At 42.5% G+C, this 22,592-nt stretch overlaps 1 protein-coding gene across 1 annotated transcript in view; it reads left to right on the forward strand.

Annotated features, from left to right (window-relative positions):
* The window catches only part of ETV6 (ets variant 6), a 247,791-nt gene that overhangs the window by 85,747 nt on the left and 139,452 nt on the right, over window positions 1-22,592 (forward strand). The window contains exon 2 of the mRNA XM_011953757.1: window positions 19,049-19,178. Within this exon, the coding sequence (XP_011809147.1) occupies window positions 19,049-19,178 (130 nt within the window). The remainder of the gene's footprint in view (window positions 1-19,048; window positions 19,179-22,592) is intronic.

Below are 22,592 nucleotides of genomic sequence, written 5' to 3' on the forward strand. Positions count from 1 at the left end.
GAAGCCGAGGCAGGTGGATCACGAGATCAGGAGATCGAGACCATCCTGGCTAACACGGTGAAACCCTGTCTCTACTAAAAATACAAAAAATTAGCTGAGTGTTGTGGTGGGCGCCTGTAGTCCCAGCTGCTTGGGAGGCTGAGGCAGGAGAATGGTGTGAACCTGGGAGGCGGAGCATGCAGTGAGCCGAGATCACACCACTGCAGTGCAGCGTGGGCCACAGGGAGAGACTTGGTCACAAGGAAAAAAAAAAAAAGGAAAAGAACACCTTATTTTTCCTTAGCCCTTCAAGCCCCTGCACCGTGTTTTCTGGCGTATCATCTTGTTTTCATCCTTCCTCCTGTCTTTAATTCCAGAGGTTACAGAAAAGGTGTAAGTTACAGGTAAAGGAGAGTAAGTACACTGTGAGTGGGTGCTGACAAAATATCACAACAGGTTCTCATTCTGACAACTCATACTAGGCCATGCTTCCCCAGAATATTTGTGGAACTAAGTGGGAAAAAGGATCTTTAGCAAAGATCCAGTAACCTCCATGCAGGGAATGAAATGTGTTTATTATTAGAGCAATCTGGTTTCCATACAGCTACCAATATACACACACCCACATACCCTGGTCAGCAATACTGAAGAGTTTACTTGTAAATCCAGGTGAGCCGACGCTGACAGATGGCCCTCTGTACTGATTTTGTAAAACCAGCAGAAAAACCTCTGCTCAGCAGACCACTTGATGTTTTAGTTGTAGCCACTAACATGTTAATCAAAAGAAGCAAATACGTGTTTTTCCCTTGAGAAAACATGGATAGCAGTGTAACAGAAATTGTCTTGAATTATTCCTCCTCAAGTGTCTATCCAATCTAGATAGATGGATTATCTGATCGTGCCAGGAGATGCAGACCTGGCAGTGGCTACTTCTGTTGCAGCATCTTTATAGGAATCCGATCTTTGGATTTCCATTTTCCCATTTTTATTGTTTTCTCCCTGCTAAAAAAAACAGTTTGCAGAGGCACTTGAAAGTGATATAAACTCTGTAGTAGATAACAGTTGCACGTGAGCATTATATCTTTGATCATATAGTCACCTATGGAATTACGTCATAGCTTGAGCCTAGCACTGACCCATCTCAGAAATGACCACATCTGGGCTGGGCGCAGTGGCTCATGCCTGTAATCCCAGCACTTTGACAGGCCGAGATGGGTGGATTGCTTGAGCTCAGGAGTTCGAGACCAGCCTGCGCAACATTGATGAAACCTCGTCTCTACAAAATATATAAAAATTAGCTGTGTGTGGTGGTGCTCACCTGTGGTCCCAGTTACCTGGGGGGCTGAGATGAGCGAAAAAAAAAGAAATGACCATATCTGTATGTCTGTACGTAGGTATGTAGATTTACCACAATGCTGGCACAGGTACTTTTGTCATTCATGTTTACTAAGCTTTTTATGCTCCAGGCACTATGCTAAATTGTAGGGCATTATCTCCTTTAATCCTCAGAATCTTATGCAGTAGGGCCAGTGTTGCTATTACTCCGTTTTATAGACGAAGAAACTTAGGCTTGGAGAGTTTAAGTAACTTCTACGAAGGCACGCAGTAAGTGCCAGAGCCAAGATGCAAAGTAAGCCTGGATGCTTCTAAGCCGTAGCTCTTAACCATTATGCTATACTGCTCAAAAATATTTTTAGAACATCTTAGAACATCTAAGGCAAAGGAAAACCTGGTCCCTAATGGTCTTTTGCGATAACGATATGAAACCTTTAGTCTCTAAAATGTCATGGAATTGAAACTTGAAAGGCTCTGTTCTTCATCTTCTACTTACTAAGAATGGGCAGAATGTCTTGGTAATTTATGGCATGTGTCCCAAAGGTGTCAAGGTGGCCTTTTTTTTTTTTTTTTTTACTAATACAAGGTCCTGCTTAGTATTTCCTTTGCTTCTATGTGTACCAGGGTTTATCTGCTGCTTAATCCACGCACCCCACTATTTCCTGTCTGTAGTAGACCCACCAACATTCGCATGGCCACCTCTGCTGAAAGTACCTCCCAGGATAGAACAGGGTCACAGACACCCAATTGTATCAGCCTTTGGCTTCTTGCTGTCTGTACGAGTTACGGTTATGGGAGTTGGTCTTTGGTGAGATTAGTGGTGAGATCAGTGTGTGGCACCTAGGGTGATTTCTTGAATAGTACGAGGGGAGGCTGAAAAGCAAACATCCACGTAAGTGTTGTCTCTTTTGGAGTTTGAAAAGTTATCACCCTAATAAACAAACCGCTTAATTGAATTGAACAGCCCTTGCTTGGTGTGATCAAAGAAAAGACTTAGACTTTGCTATTAGTAGGCTCTTGGTTCCAGGCCTGCCTTATTACTTATGATGATGATTTTTTTTTTGAGATGGAATTTCACTCTTGTTGCCCAGGCTGGAGTGCAATGGCGTGATCTCGGCTCACCATAACCTCCGCCTCCCGGGTTCAAGCAATGCTCCTGTCTCAGCCTCCTGAGTAGCTGAGATTACAGGCACCTGCTACTATGCCTGGCTAATTTTTGGTATTTTTATTAGAGAAGGGGTTTCACCATGTTGCCTAGACTGGTCTCGAACTCCTGACCTCAGGTGATCTGCCCACCTTGGCCTCCCAAAGTGCTGGGATTAGAGGTGTGAAGCATCGCGCCCGGCCAGCTCATCACTTACTATGCGAGTTATATAACATTGCCGAATCCCAAGTTTTTAGTCTTCAAAATGAGAGTTTAAATGTCACCCTTATTTTGATTGCTGGAAAGTTTAAATGAAACAATATATGTGCCTGTCACATACGAGTTGACAATAAATGATAGTTTCTTTTCCTTTTCCCTTAAGTAAGTTGTTTTCCCTCTAGCCTATAAGCTCCTTAAAGAAGATAGAGATTTTTTTTTCTCATTCATTCCCATATTCTCAGCCCTTAGCACTGCCAGGCACATATTTGCTGAATGAAAGAAAAATCTTTTACGAAGGTCTTCAGATCATTCATTCACCAGATAATTATTGAGTATCTACAGTGTATCAGGCACTATTCTTGAAGCAGTGCGGTCTTAAAAAACACACACAAACAGTCTGTGTCCCCTTTTTTAGTCTAACTGGGAGAGAAACATTACCTAGATAATTAGAGCAATGAACAACTTTGATCCTTGAGATGGGATTTAAATTTTAGAGATAGGTGACATTTGGTGTCAAGTCTGTCAAAGTATACTTGATACTGTTTCTGATCAGGTACAAGAAACAGCAATATACTGTTACCTATAACTGGTTCTGAAAGTTCTGAAAGAGGTGTTCCTAAAGTATTTTTGAGGAATGGTGCTACTTTTGGAATAAGTATAAATACATTGTAAAGTATCTATTTCGAGAGGGAACAGACTTGATGGGATGGGATCATAGTAGGCAAGGTGTTCCAGGAACTTGGAACATACTGGAATAAGGCTTAAACACAAGTCACAGAACTGAGTGATAGGGCAGTGAGTGCATCTACTGGAGAGGAGATGGGGCATGTTGGCAGCTTGTAGCAAGATTTTTATGTAGACAGTTAGACTTCAAACTTCATCAGTAAGTCAGTAGATAGGCCCTAGGTGGAAACACAGGACAAAAGATGATTTTGTGTTGGCACTAGAAATACTTTGAGATTGTTTAATGAGGCTCATTCATTCGTTTGGTAAATACTTCACGAATGTCCAGTGCAAGCCCTGTTCTAGGTGTAAGGGATATGGTGGTGAACAAGGCAGACAAGGTCCTTGTGCGTGCAGAGTGTCACGATAACCTTTCCTCCTGGGTGTGTGGATGTGGAAGAGCCTGGAGCTTCTGTGTGGTCTGGGGGTCTGAGAGGTGGATGAAGGTACAGTAGGCCCGCAACCGAGGAAATCAAAGTCCAAGCTCCAGTGAACCATCAACTCAGAAACAAGTGATTGTTAAGAACAAGACCTAGATTCAGACCTAAGGGCAGGATTTGCTGAGGAGGTCAGGCCAGCATGGGCTGGGGCAACTTGGCCCGGAACCCTACAACAAGCAGGACAGGGAGCCCCGAATGGGGCAACTGCAGCTGAGTCCATGGAGCTGGAGGGACCGGTGTAAATTAGACCCTGCACAGAGCTCTAAGGGGTGTTTTCAACATATTTATTCAACTAGAAAGTGTTTATCAACAGTGTTTTGAAACAAGTGGGATTTTTGCTGAGGTTGTAGGATAATTCAGGGTCATATGGAGATTTTTATTCTATCAGTATTTGCCCTATCATGTAGATGAGACACATTAGAGGCAAGCCTCTGAAAATTAGATTGATTTATTTTTCTAGTCTGAACCGAGAAAAATAGGTACTTGTTCTTGTATCTCCCGGTGATCTAATGTATGTAAAATGTTGTCTTACAGTGAGACAATGCATATTAATTTTCTAAGCACTTGATGGAAGGAGTGGATGAGGGAAGCAGCATTGGTCTTTGAAGCTAGGTCAGAAAGAAATGGAAGCCGTGCGTGAGAAGAATGCATCGTGGTTTACATGGCCTTTTTCATGTATTTTAACTCACCTGATTTTCTCAGGGCCTCATTGGTCAGTCAACGCAGTTGTCTCCATCTCATAGCCAAGGAGACTGAGACTCAGATCTGCCCCGTCCCCTTTTTTTGTAGTTTTAGGGGGAAGAATAAACGTGGAGGAAGTAAATGAGTGTGTTTGTTCAGGCTTAGACTTTCGTTATTTTTTAGCCTTGCAAGGAAGGGGAGGAAAGCCAATAACAATGGCTACAATTGGAGATAGAATGAATGCAAGGTGCATTAAACTGTAAGGTTAGTCTCAGTAAGAGGTTGTTTATATGGTGGTGTCTTGGGTGTATCTTACCATGTAGCATTCTTCCTTTTAAAAAGGGTTCCTTCAGGTGCAACATCAGTCACAGCATAGAAAGCCTATGGTGCTTTGCCCTGCCCTGCCCTTCCCTTCCTTCCCTTCCCTTCCCTTCCCTTCCCTTCCCTTCCCTTCTCCTTCCCTTTTCCTTCCCTTTTCCTTCCTCTCTTTCTGTCTCTCTCTGTTTTTTGTTTGTTTTTTGTTTCTGCTTTTTTTTTTTTAATTTTATTTGAGGCAGGGTCTTGCTCAGTCAGCCAGGCTGGAGTGCAGTGGCGCAGTCATGGCTCACCAGCCTTGACTTCCTGGGCTCAAGTGATCCTCCCACCTCCGCTTCCCAGGTAGCTGGAATGCATCACCGTGCCCGACTAACTTTTAAATTTTTTTATTGGAGACGGTTTTGCCAACTCCCGGGCTCAAGTGATCCTCCTGCCTCTGCCTCCCAAAGTGCTGGGATTACACGTGTGACCCACTGAGCCTCTGCCCTGTGCCACTTTTCCACAGCTGCTTTACCTACAGCCTGGGAGTCAGGCCAGCAAATGACGACACCCCAGGCACAGACATGCTCTCAAGGAACTTCGAGTCAGGTATTTCACTTTGTATAGAACCTCCATTTTAATTCTTTTTTGTCCTAGTTAGAGACCCATCTTTCTTCTGAGGGGTGCAAATGATCCTTTGGAGAAGTTTAAACCTGTTTCACGGTTCAAACTCAAGATGGTAGAAACAAGTCATAGCCAACAGAGTGCCCCGAGCTCTAAGAGTTGTGTCTGGGCTACGTTTTTTCAGGTGTCTCCGAAGAAGTGTTGTGGCCAAGTTCAGGAGTGACCCAAATGAGGAGAGGTTACACTGCATAGTGATGATTTGTGTTGGGGAGGAGAGCTGAAACTTTGCAAACTGGCATCCTGAACCAACTTGTTTTTCAGCTTCTAGGGAAATTTGTTAGGTAATTTTTTAAAAAAGAGAGAGAGGGACAGAGAGAGAGAGAAGACTTAATTTGATGGAGCCTAAACTCCACTGTTTTCTTTCTGCTGAGTGCTAAGGGGCTCATGGTCTCTGTGTCCTCTGTAAGTGGCCTCAAGTATGGGGGACTCTGATGACAGTTGCTGTTCGAGAAAAGAAGGAAAAGGAACACAGGTTAACTTCTGTTAACGCCTCTCCAGAGTTTATGATGTTTCTGAAAGGATGGGGATAGCACGTGGCCCCCACTCATCCCTGTGAGGTGCTGCCGGGTATCCAACCTGCAGTGTACATGCTCACCACTGGCACTGGGGATGGTGAGTGCAGCAGAGAGATGGAATTCTTAATTTATTCAATTTTAATTAAAAAACACAATTGAGTTGTTAAAAACCTATTTAGGTGTGTTTGGAATAGCTTGGCTATGTGAATTTACCTTTTCAACCGTGAATTTTATGAACTCTAAATACAGATCAAGTATTTCCAGCAAAAATTTAGTGTCAGATTTGAAATGTAAACTAGACACCAGATTTCAAAGACTTAGTATGAAAAAAACATAAAATATTTCTGTAATTATGTATATTGACTATACGTTGAAAGAATATTTTGGCCACATTGAGTTGGGTGTCATGTGTTATTTAAATTCATTTTACCCGTCTCTTGTTTTTCTTGTAGCTACCAGAAAATGTTAAATTACACATGGGGCTCCCCTTATATTTCTGTGGGACAGTGTGAGTCTAGACAGTGCCTTACGGGATCCATCAGAAGCATTATTGGACTTTCTAGGGAAAGTTGCTGAAGTTCAAAAGTTAGAGTCATAATTTTTCCCGTTGTGTTAACAAGTTGCTTTATATGGATGAGTTTATGACAATTGAGGGTTAGAAAATAGGTTTTAATAAGAGTAAGTTAGTTGAGAGGATAGCTTTGCCTCTGTTAATCAGAATGATTTTTAAATGTATTTTCACCCACTTAGAAGCCACTGATTCTCATGGGAACAGAAAACTACATTTGTGCATAGTACGAATTTGTGCCTGTTGGATCCTTGTACCTTTATGCCAGACAGAAATCTCAATGATTGTCAGTGTAGGTTTTATTTCCTTGTGGCAAGGAATATAAAGTAATACAACCAAAGGGGAATTCCATTGCATGAAAGGAAATATTAGTGCTTGTCTAGCTCCGGTTTCAACCCTATAAGCTCCAAGTGATTTTCAGAGTCCCTCCTTCAACTTTTTTGTTAAACTTTCCAGATTTTCCTATTTATAGATCTCAGTTGTTGGCAGCTACATGTTGGAAGCGTTGTTGAAGCCCCTGGTAAGGCTTGATGCTGTAGCTTTCACAGCTTGGTTTGCAAGTTGCTTTCTAAAGATGCAAAGAGAATTACTTACTACTCACTCTAGTAGTTTGAACAACCCAGTGAATTCCAGATATTAAAACCATATTCATGCCACTGTTCTATAATTCTATCACTGTTTTAGAATTGCATTGTATCTAAAAGAAGGAGAGATAGAATACTAATAATAATATCAAGATGCTCAGAAACTGTTGAGAATTTTGTTTTACAGGAAGAACTTGGATTTCCAGAGGCTTTAAAAAAAATTTATTAAGGAAGGAGTAAATAAATACACTAGGTTCTTGAGTAAACTACTCTTATCCTTCAGAACCACTTTGTACATAGACTTTATCGTGATGGCCAAGAGTTTTTAAAATGCTATAGGCAGAGAGTATATTCTAGAGAAAGAAGACAGCATTGGGTTTAGGACTGCTAGCTCCATCCAGAGCAGTTATGTGGTTCATTCAGGCATCTTGTTAGCCCTTCAGCGTCAGTTTCTACATCTGTCAAGTAGGTTTTGTGCTAGTTCTGGTGACATGACTCGTGGGGTATTAGGAGCATGACATTGAAGGGTTTTTGTCTTGGAAAAGCGTTAGTAGGCTCAAGGTTTCTAGTTGTTTAGGGTTCTAAGATTTTATCAACAAGTCAGCTGCTTGGAGTTCAAGGCATTTCTTCAGATTATAATCAGTTGATAGTTCAGTGTGCAAAAATAAAGACCAAACCATGGTAAGTAGCAAGGTTACTGTAAGGAAAAAATGTGTCCCACTGGCTACTTTAAAATGGCACAGGTGCATCTCTGTAGCAACCTTAACAGCCATCATGTGGGATCATTCCCCTCACCCGGGAAACAGTGGTTCCCCAATCTCCAGTCTCTCCATTCTCCAGCATGAGAAAGTGGTCTGGAGCCTGATCACATGAAGATGGACAGACACAGCCTTTTGGATGCGAGAGAGGGAAGGGAGTGCAGGCCAGAAGTGGAATGGGTTTTCATTTCCTCTTGCTTGTTTTTTTATTAACCTTGTCTTGCTCCTACCACACACAAGTGCAGCCAGTATTCAGGACACTGCTCTATGTGGAGCTCCAGAAAGTGAAGCTGAGAAGCCTTCCTTGGGGTGGACATGGAGGGAGCAGCAGAGGCAATAGGGAGAAAATAACAACCATGGCTCAGGCACTGCTTGGAGCAGTTGTTCATATGTAGGTCAGGTAGTCATCATTCAGGAACTTCCTGTATTACACAAATAATCTCTATTTTATGGTTAAAGGTAGGACAGTGATAATTTACTCAGGAGGGAAGGACAATTAGCAAATTGATTAATAAGGTTTCTAAAAACCTATTGTGAAAGAGAATCCTTTAACATATGTCTTGTTTATTCTGCTTATTTATGTCTTCATTTAAGACAGTGATTTGCAACTTTAACTCTGCATATTGGAATCACCTGGGAGCTTTAACCGTGTTCGTACCTGGCTCCCATCCCTGGAGATTTACTTGGCTATTGGGATTGCGTTTTAAAGTTTCTCCAGGTGATTCTAATACACAGATAATAGAATGCCTGATTTAAAATGTGTTTCCTAAATTGTTAGCTGATCCTGAGTGCATATTTTCTATGTAGTGTTCCACACTAATAGTTTTAATGAAGGCACAGAATCTTATGTAAAATAAACTGCTGATTAGTCTTAACTACAGGGCTACAAAAGTATCCTTCTTATTTCAAGCTGCTTGATATTCCGTTAATCACTGTTGTCATCATGCACACACACTTCTGTATTCCATTCTCATTCATTTACTTTTTAGAATGGTATTAATGCTGATGGCATTTGCAGGATAATAGTCACCTTGTCAGTAGAACTTGCTTTAGTAGTTAGTTGTCAGAAACAAAACTCCCCGGACTTTCTAGCCATGACCACAATGAAGGGAATGATGCCTTTTCTGAGTCCCTATTTCTAAGAATCAGGAAATTTCTATGATGTTTGACACGTATAGGTAGAAATTACTTGCCAAGGTGATTATGACTTCTGGAAATGTTTTTAAAGGAAGCACAGGTGTGTAACACTCCTAATCAGTATATAAGATTGTTTGTATGTTACTTTTTTGAGTTATAAAAGGAGGAGGATAAATTCTGCCTCCTTCCTCAGTCACTGTCAATCTCAGTCTTCTTTTGAATTTAGTTTCCCATTTTACAACATAAAGACAAGTTTAATTCTTAAGGCTTACATAAAAAAAGTAATGCTTAATTTGGGATTTCTCAAATTCTTCATCATAATAACACCTTGCATTAGTAGAGAACCTTTGTTGCAAAAAGATCAAAATATTTGATAAGCTTCATCTCATTTTTCTTTTTTTTTGTGACAGCATCTTGCTCTGTCGCCCCGGCTGGAGTGCAGTAGCACAATCACAGCTCACTGTAGCCTCAACCTCCTGGGCTCAAGTGATCCTTCCGCCTTAGCCTCCCGAGTAGCTGGAACGACAGGCACATGCCACCATGCCTGTTTTTTGTAGAGACGGGGTTTCGCCATGTTGCCGAGGCTGGTCTCGAACTACTGAGCTTGAGGGATCCTCTTGCCCTGGCTTCCCAAAATGTTGGGATTACAGGGGTGAGCCACTGCGCAGGACCTCTTTTATCTTTGAAATAACATCATGTGATGGCAAAGGCTGGGTATTGTTATCCAAATCTCTCACACAGCAACACTGAGGAGACATTGACTCATTTCTTTTACGTTGCTTTTTAAGTACAGTATTGTTTGGTTTTGTTGAAAATTATTTTGGTAGTAAACATTTTCCAGAGATATAAATCTTTTCCAGACTCATTTGCGCTTGTTACTGTAGGTAGAGTTCATGAGGCTCTTCCTATTTCTGTTTATTTCGGAGCCTGAAGTGACCCAGGAATTCTGTGATATATGTAGAGCAAGGGAATCTCTTCAGTTGACTGTGGTCCTGGTTGTAATCCAGCCTTCTTCCTTACAGAGGCGGGTGAGGGTTGGGGTATCCCTTAAGGGCTGGCGGGTCTTCATACAAACAGCTTTGCCGGGGCTGCCTAGAGCCTGGGCCAGCAGTGCGGTAGTATCAAGTATGGAGCATTATTCAGCGGTTCTCCACACTCCCCTCGTTTGAATGAGAATATAAATCTTCTCCCCTGGCTCTCACGTCAGATCTTTAAAACCTCAAGTTTCTTATTAGGCGTGTGTGGTCCATTTAAGCTCTAGACATTTCGAAAAGATAAATCACAGGGCAAAACATCTTTTTAGTTGGAGTGGTAGCTCGCTGGGGTTGTGAGTCTGAGCTGTCGCTTTTCTTTCTCTTCCTTTTGCAAGACTTCCAGGATATAGCCGTTAAAGAAGGAGACAAAGAGAGCAAAGCCCTAAGTGATGCTGTGGCACAAAGAAGAAAGCTACTTGAGGAGGAAGTGAAGGGTGTACGAAGAGGCAGAGAATGCAGGTGGAGAGAGGGAGGAGCTAATAGTTAATGCTCAGGTTCCCAGCCCTTTGGGCTGCCAGTGTCTGCAGGAGCCTGACTTTCATCCTTTCCTTCTGCCCAGGTTTTAAGTCTCATGAGTCGCTGGGGAAGCTCCCACCCCAGGTCCACTGTGAGGGACGTACAAGAGCAGTCACATGACAATAGTACATGCCTGGAAGGTATCTCTCATTTGGAGGGAGATTGAGAAGCGCTGTCTAATGGTGCCCTTGATACAACTAAATAGCAACTCTCTCAGTTCATTACTTGTTAGCCCCAGGCAGGGACAACGCAGATTGGCTAATTATAATAGCCAGACCATTAAAGGGAATAGCGTTAATGGAGGAGAAAGCAGCTAATAAAGAGCCGAACTTGACCACTTTGTTGTGCCCAGGATACAAGCTGCTGTTAATTTAAATACCTGTTTCTTCTGCTGTTAGAACTAGGAAGAAAGGATTTAGTGACCCTCTTTCAAAAGGTGGATCACAAGCTTAGAGGCATTGCTGGATAAATTCAACAGCAAGACTTTATTTCTTCCCCAGAGGTGACACCTGATGGTTCTGTATAAATAAAGTCACACCACCTTTCTTAGGCTGAAGTGATGCTGCTGACCTGCTCTCAGTAGACCTGCTCTCAGTAGGACCTGCACTTGTAGGGCTTCTCCAGGAGTGGTGATGTGTGTTGCTGAGCTCATCCAACCTCTGCTTTGAACAAAGGCAATCCTCTCTATCATGGAAGGGATTAGAGGTATAGCCTGGGGCTGCAGAATGGCGTGATTTAACTTTTCCCATGCAGGTTCAAAGCTTATAACTTTACCTGCGTGTACATCCACACTGGGTTCCAGCCACATGAACTGGGCCACCTTCATAGACCTCCCTGGTAACCACAGCCTGACATGACAAGGAATTACAGCTTTAGTTTCTGCTTACTATCCATGTTAGAAATATCTAAGGAAATTCAGGAAAAAAAAAAAAAAAGAATTTCATGGCACCTCTAGAGTGGGAAGTATCTTAATTAAAATGTTTTAAAATGGGAACAGTAAAGAAATCGATTTGAGTTTTTTTGCTTTGGTGCTTGTCTTTAAAGAAATTGCTCCTAGTTCTAGAAACTAGTGCTTTTTCTAATTATATTCAGTAGAACCCTAGGATCCTGTGAGGGGGCATAAGGAACTAATTGATAAAGAAGGGGACTATGGTGTCCATGTTTTATTTGGGGTCGTTCTACCCACACTGTCATTTATAAGCTCTGACTTACCAGGGGAGATAAGATTGTATGGAACCTCTTGCAGTTATAAGGAACCTTTAAGTTCTCCTACTCCAGCTCCTTCACAGTGCAAGAACCTGTTTTAGAGTCACTTTTCAGCCTCAGCATTAAGTCAGCTTTAGGAGAACAGTAAATTGCCCACATATCTGGAGACTTCAGCTGTTCGAAAGGCCTTCCTTCTAGTGCATGGATATCTGTTGCTGGCTCTGCCCTCTGCTAATACAAGCAAGCCTTGAGTCTCTCTTAGACTTGTCCTTCCTATATTTGAAGACATCTCCGAGGAGATTTTAAATCTTTTTTCCCTGCACAGGCCACATGTATCCTTAATGGCTTCATCCATTCCCCTCTTGGGAATGTGCATCTTTGGCCATTGGAGAGGTCTTGCTTGGACTGCGGCCACTGTGATTTCTGGGGGCAGACTCAGCTCCTTCTTGGTGTAGAGATCTGCCCACTATAGGCACCAAATAGATGTTGGCAGGCTTCTTTCCTCCTTACTGCTTCTATTTATCTCACCTGTACTTTTAGATTTGCTGCTCTTGGATAAGTGGATAAGAATAAGGGAAATGTCTTTTGTTGTTGTTAAAGACAATGTTAGGATAGAAAGTAATATGTTTTTGCTCAGAAATGCCCAATAAGATTTCTAGTCCAGGCCAGGGTATCATTTGCATAAGCAACCTGGAAATACCCTCCTGGTCCTACTGATTGTTTCCCATGGTTAATGTAGAGCCCTGGATACATCTGAGTGGCTACTTCTGTTCAGAGATCATGCCACAAGAACCTTTCTCATACATCAGAGAGAGTCCCTTTCCTTCAGCTGAATGCGTTTACCCCTCAGTCTGTGCTGCCCATAGGATAAGCAACATGCGTAAGAAGATAGGTGCCTTGGCTTAGGTGGCTCTGTTGAGTCGCCCTCAAGAATCCTGCTGGAATTCCGTGAGGAGTGAGGATGCAGAGCAATGAAATATTCTAAGGCTGCTATGATTTTACAAGCTTGAACCTGTCTCTTGGAATTCCCCATTGCAAAGTCATTATTGACTGGTTGGCATTACAAAGCAGTTCAGAGAAGTAAAGTTAGATCAGTCTGCACCCAAATACCAGCCACACCATCTCCCGAGCTGGTGACTGGAACTGCGGTTTTCAAGTCCGTTTCCTCATTGTGGAATGGAGATAACGATGCCTTCCTTGCAGGGTCCTTATGAGGCTGAAATAAAATAAAGGCTTCATAGGAACACATGCCATGTGCTCACTTAATGCTAGCTCTCTTTCCTGATTGTGGCAGTGACTGTATTTTCCAGCTAAAATTATGACATGTGTTCTGAGAGGTGTAAGTATTTATATATAACTACCCATATGTATTTATGGGTAAAGGGGCACAGAACTTTAAATATTGAGACCATCCTGGAAATTCTAGGACGTATGATTGCATAATTTGTAATGCCTGATACAGGCCTAGCCTCATAGTTGACAGCTGATGAATGCTGAAATATTTCTTTATCATAAGGAGGAAAAAAAAAACTCAATGACCTTTTACAAGGATGTTTGATTGCAGGACTTATTGCTAATGCTCTTTTTTTTTTTTTTTTTTTAAATCTCACTATGCAAAGATAATACAGGTCTGGGTAAGAGGAAGACTTAAGATGCTTTGACTTAATCGTATCTGTTTGTCACAAGCGATATACTGCCTTCTGATTTTAGGATGTAACCATCCAGAAAGGCAGAAGAAAGGGACATTTTCAGTTCTAAACAGGAATCCGAATATCAACATCCGGAACATCTACATAAACTAGAGAAAGGGCACTCCTTTAGATTGGTGAAGCGGGCTCCTTGGGAGATCCTCACGTCAACATTGAGTTTGGTTTGTCCGGCGCGCCCTCTCCCCAAGGACTGAGTGGACCATCCGGGTAACCTAGGGAGGAGATTTCAGACGCCAGGAGTATAGTTCCCACCCATCCTAATTTTCACAGGGTACACTCATTTTTTTCTTTTTTTTCCTTGGAAGTACTGATAGGTATTCTGCAAGATGAATGTTGAGAACCAAACACTGTTTGGCTTGTAAAAATCTAATGACTCGGTATCCAGAGGGATGTTGCTTTCAGGGCAGGGAGACGCTGGACACCAAGAAGAAAGCCAGCTTGGGCCCCTAAACCATCTTGGATGTCTAAACCATCTTCTGGTAACTCTCTGGATGAAAAGAAATCATGAACTTCACTTCTGTGATTTGGTAGATGTGGATTTGGGTACTTCAAAATTTGTGTTTGAGTCTCTGTGGTGTTCTTTCTAGCCCAGATGCTAGGGTATGATGTTTCTTTCTGGGGAGATTCCAGAAATGTTACTCTCCATGGCTGTGTGTACAGTGTCTATTTAGAAAAGAAGACTGGCATTTGCATCTTCTCTCAAATTCTTTAAGTTTATCTCACTGAATTTTGGAGTGGACAAAATATTCAATATCTTTTTTCAAGTGAAAAAATGTCTATTTTCAAGAGTATTACTTTAGGTTCTTGTGTATGTCTGTCTGTGCTTTCCCGGTGGCAGAAACTCAGAAAACTCTAGAGCTCAAATTTCAGCGTATTCAATTTTTTGTTAATGTGTCTACAGCTTGTTAATAAAAGCTTACTTAATGAAAGCCAACATCACCACCACTTGAATCATTTTTGCAGCCAGAAGAGTGTACTTAAATAATTGTGTATTCAGACTTCACTTTAGTAAATTTCAATAAATAGCTTCCCATAGGAGAGGTTTCTTCTGTTGAATCTGTAGAAGTTGACGGTGGTATAAGCATCAGCTTTCTCAGGCAGCTTTTCTAAACACCTGCAGGGTGGAAAAGAGATCCTCCTCTCAAAATATTGAATATTGCCGGCGTGACCACTCTTGTCGCTGGTGCCTGCTGTTTTCCATCTTGTCTGGGTTGCAGGTTTCTTCATGGTAATGGGACACTGAAGTGCAATGGGATGAAAGCGTGCCTGTGGCATTGTTACCCTAGCTGTGGGGAAATGACCACCATCCTGTGTCCATGACACTCTTCCTCCTCAGGACTTTTAACCTAGGCTTCAGAAGCCATCACTGGGGCCAGTTCTGGCATTTATAATGGGGATAGGGACAATTTCCAGGAAAAGTTTCTGTATCAAGGACATCTCAGTTCTACAGCAGAGGAATCTTTGAAATTACCTGCAAACCATCTTTTTGCAAGTGCAACCAACTTTATTTCTGTTTTTCTTAATTCCAAAAATGCTTTATTTCCAGAATGTTAATATTTAGTTAGCAGTAGGCTCTCAGTTTCCCAACCCCTCAGCCTTTTCAAAGGGTATAATAACAAATGTATAAATGTACTAGGGGATCCCTGTGATTTATGGAAGCTTTATATTGAATAGTTTTGAAGAGGAAAGGCCTTTTGGTAATAATATTCATTTTTTGACTCTTCTGTAATATGCAACCTGAGGGTGGGGGTGGGAGGACATGGAGAAATGCCATTCTCCTACCGAGCACAAACTGTATATGGCTGTTTTACAGGGAAGTCACGGGCTTCTAAGCATTCAGTTTAAAAATGAGCAGAATTAGATGGGTACCCTTCATTGGCCCTTCATGGCTAGGAAAGGAATAGGAGAGGGAACGTAACTCATTTTGGCTTCAGTCCTTACGCTTTCAAGAGACAACCCTACTCCATACTCCATTTTTTTTTTAAGCTTTCTGTAATGGTTAGTGAAATTTACATTTCAGCTCTTGCCTACAACAGTTTTCTGCCTTATTTTATCTTCCCAGCCCTTTGTGCTGCCTCCTCGACAATGTGCTCTTAGGTATTACAGTTGGCCTCAGAAATTGCAGTGCTTCCCTTTTGTTCAGCTGATTGGCTTGGTAGGTTGTATCTGCAAATTTAAGAGCAGCATGTTTTATTTTTTTACAGCATCTAAACAATAATGTAACCACATCACGGCGTTCTTAGTCACATCATTGACCTCCTCCAGCAGTTTATCCCCCTACAACACTTGAATACATTAATATCACTGTCTGTAGCATTTTAATTTAATTAGAGCTGCGGTTATAATCCTCTTGGGAAAATCGTTATCCCGCCCCACACACACACACACACACACACACACACACACACACACACACACTCTCCCCATAATGTTAAAAGAAAGCACCTCTGGTTTTCATCTGTCTGAGAGTTTGCTTTAGAGGTGGGTGAGCTGTAAGCTGGGACTCTCACCACCACCCCCTCTTTTGCTGGGGTTGGACCAGAGAAGCAGTTGTAAGAGTAAAGAGGTTCCCTTTATTTGGGAAATTAGATGTTAGTGTCCTTAAGCTTCTCTGTCTAGATGTCTCCATCTGAGATAATGGTATTTGCTTAATTTTTCCAATTGTTGATAGTCTGCTGATGTGCTAGGGTAGATGTTAAGTGCATGGTTATTGCAATAGAGTAAAAAATGAGGACTGTGAGAGTCACCCTAGAGATTCACAAAAAGAGAGACAAAAGGAGTCTTTGTAGTGTGGGATTCCCAAGAGTGTGTTTTGTTCTCCTTGGAACAGAGCCCCCTCACTGTACAGCATCCTCTTGGGGTCCCCGAATGCTCTGCAGCCACTGAGCCCAGAGTTACCTTAGGTGTGCCATGGCTGCTGGAAGAGTGCTCGGGGCCCTAGAAGCACATTTTGCATTTGTCCCGTCTTGGTCAAGGTAACCTCTCTTGTTGCTGACAAGTCTCTTCATTGAGCCTTTGACAAAGAGCTAATGGTGTGGAAAACTGTCCTCCAGCTGAGTAGAAACCATCATCAGGAACGTGAGGAGTTCAGTGGGCCACAGTCTCGTCCTCTCTGGCCTTCCTTTTATAAGTTTTCATCATGAAGTAGCGCTTGTCTCCATCTAAAATTGTTTGGACGGGGTTTGCGGGGGATGGCGTCAGATCCCAGAGCAGGTGCAGAAGTGTGGTGATTCAGCGTAAGGTCAGGGAAACATGTAGAAGAGAAAGCACACCAAGGGGTTGCTTTTAAAGAGAGCACAGTGAAAGGAAGGTCCAAAGCCACGATAATTTAGTAAATCACAGTATATACTTTCAGGGTAATAGCTAGTCAGACTCTTGTGTCAGTTGGCTGGAGATGGAGTTCCCAAGAAATGAAGTCCAGTCAGCATGGAGGGCTGGGTTTCTCCCAGCTTGCCTTGGTGGAGTTGGGGGAGGCGGGGGTGAGGTGGCCTCACTCTCCTGGACTAGCCAGAGTGTCTTGTGAGTTTCTCTTTGCTTCAAGGGAAACAAGAGTCATTGGATTTCGAAATGCTGTCTTGTTTTTTTCTTGCACTCGTGCAGCACCATTTGAAGACCCTTTGGCTGCCCGATGTTTTCTTCACCAAGTTTCACTTCTGCAAAAACCCTCACAAAACAGAAAGTTATTTCCGAGAATAAAGTTAACGGTAGATATCTAGACATATAGTGGGATTTGGGAGGGTGGTGTCAGACAAGAGTTGAAGAATATGGAGAATTTGTTAAATTCGAAAAACAAGACTTTGAAATGCTCAGAAGCCCACCTCACCTTTAAAAACCTCTGAACAGATTTTATGTTTCCTATATGTGTGGGTTATTACTGTTTTTTTTTCGCTTTGTTCATCCCAAACCACCCCAAACCAAACACCAAAAAAAGTGTGACCCATCCTTAAGTTAAAGTTTCTCAAAATACGTGTGATGCTTGCTAAAGTTCAAGAAAAGTGCAGTTGAAAGTTTTGCCTCTGGGTGACTTTTTACAGAATATCTTAATTGACACAGAAATGAAACCTGGGATATATGTGCCTGCCCTTCATTAAGAAATTCACCAAGAAACTGCAGGATCTATGTTTAAACAGAAATATTCCAACTGCCCTAGTTGCTTCTGATAGGTGCCTTAGGGAAGGTAGAGCAATTCCATTCGGAAATTATAACAATATGTATATATTCATTTAAAATCAGAACTTCCTACCGCAACCGCCAAACTTTCTAGGCTATGAGCAGAGAAGCTTTAATTTGGTTATAGGCTGAGGACTCCACCACTTCCCTTTGCACATTTGATGAAATGTAAAATGTTAAAGAAGTATCTTTCCAAAACGTAAACACTGCCTTCCCTTTACTTTAACGTATGATTTTCTTTTGCTCCTGAGTTTTATTTTCATAACGGCATTTTACTCATCTTTCCACCGTATTTTTGGATGTTGTGTGTTCCATTTTACATTGCCCAGTTAAACCACAGACACTCCTGAAGTTGTGTGTATGCATGGACTGCAGGTCAACCTAGTTGGTATGCTGATCTAAGATACAAATTGCACTGCTGTTCTGCTGAACCCAGTAGTCGGTTTCTTGCCATTATTTGCAGTATTTTAACTTAAAACTCACAGTAATCCTTCTCACCCCGTCTAGTTTGTTTTAATTGATCTAGCAAACACTGCTTGTTTGAATTCAAATGGAGAACCCACTGAAGCTGTCCCCTACCCTTTGATAGTTGATAAGGGGTCAAACAGTACTTCTTTTAAATTCAGATACTTCTTTGAATGAACTATGAAATACTTCAGAGGGAAAGGAAATACCGATTCTGAGACGGAGAATGAAGGAACAAGGAGACATTCATTACTGTTGCAGATAATTCCTTGCAATGAAGGAAACAATTAGATGTTGGATATTTTTGGTTGTGTTTGTTGTATAGTAAGATAGGTGGACAATAGAAAAATCTTCCTCGTGGATTTAAATTCTAAATCTAGAACTTATCTTTGAAGCTGTCACTTTACTTGTTCAGCTCACTCTCTGTGGAATGAATCTAGAATCATACTTTGATTAGAAGCTGGGGATATTGCTACAGAAGAGAAAACGTGGCTTCGATATAATGATGACATTAATTATACAACTTGGGCAAGTCATTTTTTAGAAAGTTGTCTTTAAGCCATTCTCTTGGACATATTTTTTTTGTTCCCTTTTGTCCCTCCTTTTTACTTGTACAAACCACAGGGTGTACACCTGTTGACCTGAGTCCAAAGTAAAGGCTGTTTTCAAAGATGGCAGAGTTTTGTTATATAGCCCCAATGCTAGGCATCTGAAAGACAACTGTATACAGTGTCTCTACAGAGAGAGTAAGCCGGATTGCTTGGGAAGCTGGTACTGCCCATGCCCCACCTCCCTTTTGCTCCCCATCCCCAGATGGTCTCGCACCTCCATTCCAAGCTTTCATTATCTCTCTCCCCCTCCCCTCTTCCTGCCCTTATTTTTAACAGCAGGAACGAATTTCATATACACCTCCAGAGAGCCCAGTGCCGAGTTACGCTTCCTCGACGCCACTTCATGTTCCAGTGCCTCGAGCGCTCAGGATGGAGGAAGACTCAGTCCGCCTGCCTGCGCACCTGCGTGAGTGTTCGTGTTCGTGACCCGAGAGGGACAGACGATCGATGGCATGGGGCGGGGGTGGCAGGCAGTGGACTCCAGGCCAGAGAGTAGCAAGCTCTGAGGTGGTTTTCACAGGACTTCGCCACGCTGCTTTGGAATCTTTCACACCCCCTGCCCCCAAATACCTTTGAAAAGTTTGAGGTTCCTGTTCCTTGTTTCTCAGTGTATTCATTTCTTCCCTGACTAGGACATGTTAAAAAAACAAGAAACCTGGAAGCATGCAGTATGTGGCAGAGCCAACTAAATCTCCTAGTAGACAAGATGATTTGTGTGTGTGCAAAGTTTATCTGTATCCTCAAATTCACGCTTACTCAACTTTAATATTTTCTTTGGTCCTAAATTTTGCTCAGTTTGTGAGTCAGACTCACTCCTGCTTTGTGTTTAAGCTGTGTGCTGTTCTTTCTTTCCAGGACCCTCCTTCCCCTCCCTGTCTGTGCTGGCTACTTTTCTTCCCTTCGTTTTCTAGGCCTGCGTAGGTCTTTTCTCTTACCTCCTTTCCTTCTCCTCCACTCTCTCTTGCTTCTCTTGTGCTTGCTTTGCCTCAGCAGCTGCAGTCTGTAGTGGTTCCACCTTTCTCTCCCAAATCATCTCTACCCCTTGGCCTACCACTTCCCCATCTCAGTCCTCAGCTGCAACTTGGCAGAGGTTTGGGGCCCACACACCTGTGCTGCTGATACTGGCCTCCAAAGCCGTTGACACCTGCTGTGTCCTTTTTGTCTGCCTTTCTCATACTACCGCCCAGCTCAGGTGATAAAACAGGATTGGGGCGGCTGGAGAGATGAATCACCTGATTCCCACCGTCTTCACCGTGTCCAAGAAAATGCCAGCTTCTCTGCCTTGAATGTTATCCTGAGGGCACAAGACTTGGTTATAGAGGACACTTGGGGTCACCGTGGCCCTTCCAGTGACTTCAGTGGTGGCACAGTCTTGCCCACCATCTCTCTCCAGCATGGTGATGCTCCCAGGTTCTTCTCCTGTTCCACCCTCCTCAGAAGGTTGCTTTCTGAATGCAGAGAACAATAGGAGACAGAGGATGCAGGTTCTTCCTTTCTCTCTCTGATAATTCAGGGAATTAGATGACCGTGATATTGGGGCTCCTGGGGGAACACTGCTGGCTTATGCCTTCTGCCCCACAGTGCAGACGGTTGCTGGGATGTTTGCAAGGAGTTGGGGGCATGAGAATCCTTTCCCTCCTGCGTCTTGCTGCGTCCATCAGTATTTACGAAGTTGCTGCCTACTATGGTCAAGACATTCCTGCTTCATTTGGGCAGGGAAGTAAAGGACACAGCCCTACTCTACTATCTTTTCCTCTACTTTTAAGGAGGTTGGAACTGTAAAGGTGCCAGGGTCATGGCTGGGAACATCAGTGTCCTTAGGAAACTGGAATGTTACGGCACCATGGGAGCAGACACAACTGGAAAAGAAACAGCAGCCAAGTGATAGGAAATTTTCCTCCAGAAGTCATCCTGTGACCGATATATTCACTTCAGAAATATTCGCCTCAGGATGGAACATACTCATGCCACGCAGGCAGAACACTTCTGCTACCTAATTCATTCATTTATTCATCTCGCAAATAGTTATTGATTGCCTCTGCTGTGCCCGGCACTCTTCTGTGTCCTGGGGGTGCAGAAATGAACAAAGCAGAAAAAACTCCTCTGCTCTTGTGGAACTTAAATTCTAGCACAGAGAAAAAAAAAAGTTTCAAACACTCATCACAAACAGGCTGAGATTTCTTTCATAACGTTTCATTTTTACATTTGGCAACATCCCCCAAGGAGGCCTTTGCTCCTGGTTCACTTCTGGATGCCTTGACATATGGAAGCTCCTTAACTACCTTCCACGAGATGTTATCCTGACAAAACAAACAAGCAAGCAAACACACACACCGAACTGGAGGTCAGGAGATCTTAACTTTTACCTAGTTCTGCTGTTTGACTGTGGTTAATTTAACTCAGTTCTCCTAGCATACAATACTGTATGTGGACAGGAAAATGTTTCACAGCCTTCCTAACTTTCAAATATTATGATTCTCATCTGAGGCATCATTCTCCTTGCTTTGAATTGTTTCTTCCATACTAACACTTGCATTTTTTTCTGGAGTAGACAGTTTCCTTATTGAGCCGTGTCTGCTGCTTACCAGCATTTTGGTAGCGCCTTCTGTGTGCCAAGCACACAACCATGATAGCTAATATTTACCACGGGATTACCCTGTAGCAGACACTATGTGAAGTCCTTCACAGGAATTGTTTTAATTTATTCTCACAATACCTGTAAGGTAGGTCTTCTTTCTATCTGCATGTCACACATAAGGGCTTAGACAATTTAAGTGATTTTTCAAGGTCAATCACAGAACCAGTAAGAGAATAGAGTCAAGACTCAAACTCAGTTCTGGCCGACTCCAGAGCCCAGGATCTTATATCCACTATACCACCATAAAGTATGTGTTTAGTAAATATTTTTTGGATGGATGGATGGATGGATGAATTCAGGGTTGACACTTAGCCAGTGTTCACTGATGTGGCGGTAGCATTGGTTTATGGCTGGCATCTATTCTAATTGCTGTCCTGTCTGTTCTGTCTGTTGTTGAATGGTTTGTATATCATCCTTCGAAGCATGGATAGATTCCCATGTAGACAGCTATAAAATATAGAACTGTGGCACCTTCCTGGAAACCTTGCCATTTCATCAGTAGTTAGACTGTGGATTCAGGTGATGGTAAAGGTTTTGCCTGAATGCCTACTCTGTGGCAGTCTAACTTTATATACCTCTCCTTGGTCATCTGCATGAGACCTATTGTTGACACCATTGGTTCTGACATCTGTATTGAATCCTCTGAAAGTGGAGCTTCCCAGGCTCTTGCTGTTTGCCCTCGGCTGGGACTTTCCGAATGGGGATGAGCTTCTGTCCTCCCGCTCCTGTTCTAGGATTCCGCTGCTTGTCCTCCTGTTTGAGAGGAGTACATAGCCCCTACGATGACTGAAGCTGTGCCACACACTTGAAGATGCATCCCAGCTGAGTTTCCAAACCTAAAAGAAAATAAATATTCTAACCAGGGAATTGGGTTATTGCTGTTTTAATCTGGGATTCCAGACAATTCCCAGTGGAATGCTCATGGAAAGTACGGGGAAGAATCTCAAAGCCAAGACAACAGCGGGACATTTATGGTATTGCTAAGTCGGAGGCACTTTTAGCTGCTTATTTTAAAGAGACACTCATCAGATTGGTATGCCTCGAAGTGGGTTCTTTTCACCATTTTCCATTGATTACCAGATAAATCCTCTCCCTTAATTCTTGCTTTCTCTTCTTTCATTCTTAAATCAACACATATTCTTGGGAGTTGGGGTTAAGGGGAGCAGAGATCATAATATCTAA

This window comes from Colobus angolensis, unplaced genomic scaffold (genome assembly GCF_000951035.1).
Source record: "Colobus angolensis palliatus isolate OR3802 unplaced genomic scaffold, Cang.pa_1.0 Scaffold11, whole genome shotgun sequence".
Lineage (NCBI taxonomy): Eukaryota > Metazoa > Chordata > Mammalia > Primates > Cercopithecidae > Colobus > Colobus angolensis.